The following is a 7,486-nucleotide window of genomic DNA, read 5'->3' on the forward strand; positions in this document are numbered from 1 at the left end:
TCGTTTCAAGTAAAAGTCGTGCGCCCCCCTAAGCAGAGAGGAAGATGGGGTAGAAGTCAAAATTGATTTTGTATAGCAGAAATGAGACATTATTTCTTAAATATCTTTTGTTTATAACTTTTTAACGAAGGACGAGCGACGGCTAAAACTTGTTGGAGATCACTCAGGGTCATGACCTTGACAATATATGTCAAGGTCAAGGTCTTTGGAGCTTGGTTCCCTAATCGATACTTTTACCCTTTTTCTAAATCATCGAGAAATAGTTGTACCAAAACATATGATTTTTAGCGTATTATTTACAATTATTATTATAAATAATCGCACACTTACAGTTATTTTAATTCTGATTGCAATTCCTTCATATGTAATATACAATTACTTGGGTATTACTTGGCGATACAGAAAAAATGGCCATGGGCTGTAATTTAGCTAATAATTGCTGAATAGAATATTTTTGTACTTATTCTAAAAGTTTATGATCATCTTTTCCGTATGGCCATCTTAACCAAGTTTACTTTATACAAATCAAAAGATAGATTGCAGCTTTCAATGTTGAATATAAAAATAAAGACCTAATATTATACAAACATTAAGTTTTACTATTAATATACAATATAAAAGTTTATTATTTATCACTTTAATTAATATTTATCTTATTTTTAATAATAGCTGCAGAGCAAATTGGTATGATGCTTCGCGCAGATGTCAGAAACTTCTTCTCTTAATTATGAACAGAACAACGTCACCATGTAAAATCACAGCCGGTAAAATAGTGATTTTATCTATTGAAAGCTTCGCTACGGTAAGTGTAAAATTGTATTGTTATGTCTACAAATTATACTGTTGTAATTGTAGCTTATCGAAGGATTTTTTATTTCTTAAAGGTTGTAAAAACGTCTCTATCTTATCTTACTATGTTTCGTTCTCTCCAGTGATGATTTGGTGCATGAATCATCAAAATTGTCTAAATTAAAATACATCTCTTTAATGTAATAAAAATTTTATGTATTATATGTACTTTTCTTTTTTTCTTTATAATTTCTGATATTTTTCTTCGATTTTATAGCAATCAAAATATAGATATATACATATTAATGTAATCGTATACATGTATTTCATTACAATAATTAAGTATCATCTTTTGCTTCCATACAAACATACTTATCATTTTTTTTCCGCAATATCTAGAAGTTTACTTATAGATATTTGTCAAGGAAGTCCACTCTTCTTTAACAATTTTTGTAACTTTACGTAAGTATGTAAGTTAATTGTTTATCGACGTAAACTACATATAATCAACCGATCAGATATTCTGGAAAATTTATCTTCCTAATTAACAGTGAAGATGAACAGAGAGACAATTCGAAAATTATATATGAATTCTACAATACAATCCACATTTTATTAACGTTACATTCGTCAACTTTATTTAAATTAAAGGTAAATAAATGTCGTAGTTTGTAGAAAAAAAAATTAGGCTCTATTAAATTATATTAAACTAATAATATATCATATTTTCACGTGTGTCGTTTATCACTTCTGTTGTTTACTTTCTCTAACGCAGGTATATACGGCTTTCTCTAAAGCAGTACAAAGTTGAATTTTTTCTAAGATGAGATTTCTAAGAAAACCATAATATACAGAATATGAAATTAAAATAAAATGTCTCTTCAAAGAGAGAAACGATAAGTAACGGCTTTAAAAATGTAAAAGGAAAAGGATTGAAACACAGCAGGTAATTGTCCGTATATTCCTCAGCGCAATTACGATGCTGTTGCTGAATAGAAGATGGAAAAAATCAATAAGTAATCTTACGTAATTTGTTGAAAATTGAACGTTGAATGGAATAAAGTACAAATGGAATAGTTGATATTTCGCAATCTTCTTATTCTGAAAAATGATTGAGAAGAAAGACCACAGTGCACAAAGCCGATACTACAGCGTTGTTAGATTCTATTTGACTATTTCAGGATTATGGCCATATCACAGACTTCGCGATAGATGTATTCGCTTCGTGCCGTTATTTGTGTTTAGCTTTACTATTCTGATACCTCAGGTATATCTATCGAAAAGTTTGCCAAAGAAGAATATCTATCATCTGTTTAGTGCGCTGTAGACTTACTGATTGCATGTTTCCTTTTTTTACGTGACTAGAAGTTTAACATATTGATATACAGTTATCAAAATTACACACACATACGCATACGTATGCCAAATTAAGTTTTTATATTAAATTTTTAAAAGATATAACTTTAATAAGATCCGAAAAAGAAAGATGGAAAAATAGACTGTTAATAAATTTTTCATGTACAATTAATTTATCAGAAGAATGAAAATTTTAACGTTTTTGGAAAATTATAAAAAAATAAATATATGTACGTACATATGCAATGTACATAGGCTTTTAAATATTAAAAAAAATGATTAATTTATGAATTTCGTGATTGCATTTAACTCTAATACAGATACTTTATTTACTAATCGGCTCGATCACTCTCGATGACGTGTTTGAATGTGTGCCACCAATATTCATCAGTATAACATTCAGCTCTAAACTATTGTTTATAATGTTAAATAGCGAGAAAGTAAGTGATAAATTTTCAAACTTGCATAAACATTTAACTTTTATATGAAAAAATATTACATTAGCAAAAAATACGCGAGCATGTGTTTAGGTAAAGGCTTGTCTTAATATAATACAAAAGGACTGGCAATCATTAAATTCAGTAGAAAAAGTTATTCTGGAACGGCATAGTAAGTATGGACAGCATTTGGCGACATTTTATGCAGGTGTGTATAATTTAAGATTGTAAAAACTAAGATAAATATTATATCTTAAACGCACACATATAAGTGTGTATTCTAATCTAGAGATCATATTCCTTGCAATCTTACAACAATTGTCATTAAACTTTATAAAAAATTGTATAAAGAACATGCTTATCGTGAAAAATCGATTTTTGTATTTTAAACAATAAAGGTATAATGATTTTAAGAACTTGCGACGTTTTTCCTAGTTTTAATGCATACGACGGCGAGCCTTTTCGTGGTGAAACCAATCATGCTGACTCTGATAGCGGATGATATCATTAATATAACAAAATCTTCCATTCCATTCGAGTCGAGATTACCCTTCCGCGTAGAATACGGCAAGAAATTTAATCAGTATATATATCCAATAGCAGTGCATAGTTATGTTGCCGTAATTGCTCATTCGTTTGCCACAGTCGTGGCTGATGCTTTGTATTATACTCTCATTCAACATGCTTGTGGAATGTTCTCCATTATTGGGTAAAAACGATCTCTCTTGATTATAAAAAGATAACAGTGCTCTTCATAAATTTGTTTATTTCTTACAACTTATAAAATCTGAGTTTTTCAAAAGCATCGATATTTTTCTTGACTTTACAGAAATGTACTGGAAAACATTGGAAAAAATGACACGGACGAATTTGACGCAAAATCAGATAAAATTAAAGACGACAATTATTATAAAACTTTACACTGTTTACGTAGACATCTCGGTGTAATAGAGTACGTATGAAGAAATATCAAGTAACGACCCCTATTTTTGCCATTGTGCGATACTTCATATTAATTATAATTATTTAGTGTTCTCATTTCGCAGATTTGCGGAACATATTGAATCTGTGTATACGAAGATATTTCTGATAAATCTTAACTTTAACATGATTATTGGCAGTTTATATGGTATACAAGTACGTATCAGTTTTTTCCTTTTTACGTTATAAATAAATACTTTTGGTATAGAATGGAATGGAATGGAGAATTTTCGTGAAGACAAAAACAAATTTGAGAAAAATAATACCATTTTTCAATATTTCGAACAGTTATAGTGTGTTAGCCGAAAAAAATGTGAACAGTAATTGTAATAAATATGCATTTTAGATGTTGATAAATCTTGATAAGGACGTGAATGACATCATCGCACCTATTAGTATGTATTTTGGACAACTTATTCATTTGTTTCTTCACTTCTGGCAAGGTCAATTTCTATTCGATTACAGCATCCTTCCATATGAATCTATGTAAGAACGCAGATTTATTCAATTCAATAGTCTAATTACTTCATTTTTCTTTTTTTTTCTAAGCTCTAGAGAAAAACTTAAATAAAAGTGTATGATTTATTTTATATTTTGGACAAATTATTTACAATTGCTATAAATACTTGCACATTAATAATTCTACTTTAATTCTAATATTACTACAACTAATCCTTTATATGTAACATACACAAGACAAATAAAAAAACAGATTTTGTAGCTTTCTGTGTTTGGATACAACAAGATAGAAACCTAATATAAATTATAAATACTTACTAGATTTATCGTTAATCATTTTAATTTTAATTTTTCTCATTTCATATAATAGCTGCAGGGCGAATTGGTATTATACTTCGCAAAGATGTCGAAAACTTCTGCTCTTAATGATGTATAGAACAGTAATACCTTGCAAAATAACAGCTGGTAAACTAATGATTCTGTCCATCGATAATTTTGCCATGGTAAACATATAACTACTGTATTTTAATTTTTATTGTTATAATCGCAGTTTACTGAAAAAAACTTTTATTTCTTAAAGGTTGTGAAGACTTCTCTGTCTTATCTCACCGTGTTTCGTTCTATGCAATGATGATTTGGCGCATTTAAATATTTATTGAAAAAATTAAATTAATATGCATTTCTTTAACCCGAGTCACTTTTTTTTATGTAAACAATCATCTGGGATGTTTTTATATCTCTATCAGTATTATCAACAATATATTATACATTGTTTTACGATTTATATTGTCATTTAAAAATATTATGGATCTAGATTTAATCATATTTTTTGAAAAAAAATAAATAAAAACAAAACAAATATTAAATGGAATAAGCATGTTTGTTATGGCAATATATCTAAAAGATAAATATTTTAATTATATTATAATGCATTTTTATCGCATGTTTTCACCTTCGTGAATCTGGTATTCGATTTTCTATAAATTAAATTTTTTATAAATAGTATTTCGTTTGTAGTTGTTTGTAGTAATAATGGTTCCGTTTGTAGTTTCATAATAAAAAATATAAAATTTTTTTTAAATGACTGTCATCTGAGTTTAAAGTAAAAAAAAAATTGTTAATATATCTTGATTCAGATTCGTTTATAGTTGTTTGTAGTGATTTTCCGATCGTTTGTAGTTGCACCGTTTAAAAGTTACAGCAAATTTATAATATTACGTAACTTTGGTGTAATTTTTAAATGGTGCAACTACAAACGACCAGCAAATCGCTACAAACAACTACAAACGATTTTAAGGAAGATGTCGCAAATGGATTAGAGATATCTCAAAAATTGGCAAACACAACTGCAAACAAAATACTATCATTTTTTTATAAAAAAAATTTAACTTATAAAAAGTCGAGCGCTAGGTTCACAAAAGTCAGGTTTTCGATGAAATTGCATATTTAAAGGTCCGTAAAGAATAGATATTAAAAGAGGAAAATATATGCTAAACAATATTCATGTAAAACAATATTTTACAACATTTTTTCGCTGCTGTAATGTAAAAATATCCCAAATAACTGGATTCCCTGATTAATGCAACAAAAATCTAATTATTAGTATATAACTCGATTTTTTTCTTTGGTTTCAGTAGTATCAATGTTTTCGGTAGTATCAACGTATTAGTTATTGCACATACTTCTGTGCAATGTGTGCACTTATGTTGCACATTTAAGCTATATATAGTATTTGTACATATTTTGAGATGCAAGTTGTAAGCGAATTTTATATATCTAGAAAAAGAATGTACAATTCAACAACTTATATGTTGTATAATTATCCGAAATAAAGATGCATAAGAAAACATTTTACTGCAATTTCCGTAACAATACGCGAAAATACACGTGTGTTTGTAACAATGTATAAAAATACGTATATGCATGTTCGATTATAGTACAAGCGAAAAAGGTTAATTAGTTTTTGAACATTGGCAATTATAATTTTGCATGTACGTATTTTGATATAAAATTAAAAAAGAAAGAGATTTGAGACTGAACACTCAAAATATGTATTGTACGACAACTTTGTACACGTTGACATGTAAAAACTATTTAAACATTTTTTTGTAAACAATGTCATGCGTCTCAATAACGAATAAATGGATCCAAACGAATAAACGAATGCAAACATTACATAATCTTGAAACAGAATTTGTGTCATCATGGTGGAATAAAAAAATCTTTGTTTTATTAATTGTGCTTTTGCTTACTGTTGAAAAACTTGCTTGAAAGCACAAAATAAAAATGTTGTATGTATTAATTGAATGCATAATACATTTTAACATAAGAAGTAGCATCAATTTTTACTTTAATATCATGCGACTTTATGTAATATCTAGAAGTTTACATTAACATAACATAAAATTCATTAAAATTTTCAATGAAAAAGTAAGAAAGTAAAAGAATTACTATATCTGTAATTAACACATAATTATATGTATATACATATAAATTAATTGTTAATGAAATGTTTATTATCGTACGAATATAACTAACTTATTCCGGAAAGTATTTATCCAAAAAACGGACGAATGATGAGATGATCCATAATCAAGATCTGTGAATTCTAGGAATTACATTTCATCTCCGTATTATCTCCACTTCACTCAAATCAAACTCAAATCAGAAATTTACTCATGAACGTCGGAGTCTGTAAAAATTTTCCTAAATTAAATCGAAACATCAATATCTTATATTCTTACGTAATTCATTATGTCTGCTATTTACTTTTTGCAATCATTCCATTGTTCGAATGCAGTACAAAGTTTTGTCTTTTCCCGCACGAGATAAATTCACATAATGTGTTAAGAGTTACATTTGAAACTAATTCACAATAATAGAAACAGAATATGAAAGTAAAGGAAAATGTCCTTTCAAAGAGAAACAATAAGGTATTAGCTTTATAATGTAGAAAGGACACTGCTAAAACGCAGACAGTAAATGGAGGTGCTTATACCTTAGCGTAATTACGGTACTGTTACGGAACAGAAGATAGATAGAATTGATAAGTAAGTTTCCGCAATTTCTCGGATGTCAAACGCTTGCATTGAATCACTAAGAGTTCAGAATCTTAATATTCCGAAGAATGAACGACAAGGAAGACGTTTGTCAAAGCCGCTATTACTTTGTTCTTAGATTATATCTGACTATTTCGGGATTATGGCCGTATCATAAATTTCGCGATAGATGTATTCGCTTTGTGTCATTGTTTGTGCTTAGCTTTACTATTGTGATACCTCAGGTATATTCATTAAAAGGTTTGCCAGAGAAGAATTCTCTATAATCTATTTCTTACACTACAAAATTACTATATATTTTTTTTGTCTAGAAGTTAATTTAATATATCAATATATAATTTACTCATTTAAACTGAGTAATGAAAATCACATACATGCGCAAACGTATATATATATATATATATA

The 7,486-nt window shown here is 28.1% G+C and overlaps 1 protein-coding gene across 1 annotated transcript in view; it reads left to right on the forward strand.

The window, feature by feature from the left end:
* LOC108756659 overlaps positions 1-4,681 on the forward strand; it is a 6,266-nt gene extending 1,585 nt beyond the window's left edge. Inside the window, exons 5-14 of the mRNA XM_018500649.1 lie at positions 670-884; positions 1,971-2,056; positions 2,466-2,585; positions 2,676-2,790; positions 3,018-3,291; positions 3,412-3,534; positions 3,629-3,719; positions 3,910-4,049; positions 4,393-4,525; positions 4,603-4,681. Coding sequence (XP_018356151.1) covers positions 670-884; positions 1,971-2,056; positions 2,466-2,585; positions 2,676-2,790; positions 3,018-3,291; positions 3,412-3,534; positions 3,629-3,719; positions 3,910-4,049; positions 4,393-4,525; positions 4,603-4,653 — 1,348 coding nt within the window. The 3' untranslated portion in view covers positions 4,654-4,681. The remainder of the gene's footprint in view (positions 1-669; positions 885-1,970; positions 2,057-2,465; positions 2,586-2,675; positions 2,791-3,017; positions 3,292-3,411; positions 3,535-3,628; positions 3,720-3,909; positions 4,050-4,392; positions 4,526-4,602) is intronic.
* Positions 4,682-7,486: the final 2,805 nt, after the last annotated feature.

The sequence above is a fragment of the Trachymyrmex septentrionalis genome, unplaced genomic scaffold (genome assembly GCF_001594115.1).
Source record: "Trachymyrmex septentrionalis isolate Tsep2-gDNA-1 unplaced genomic scaffold, Tsep1.0 scaffold13, whole genome shotgun sequence".
NCBI lineage: Eukaryota > Metazoa > Arthropoda > Insecta > Hymenoptera > Formicidae > Trachymyrmex > Trachymyrmex septentrionalis.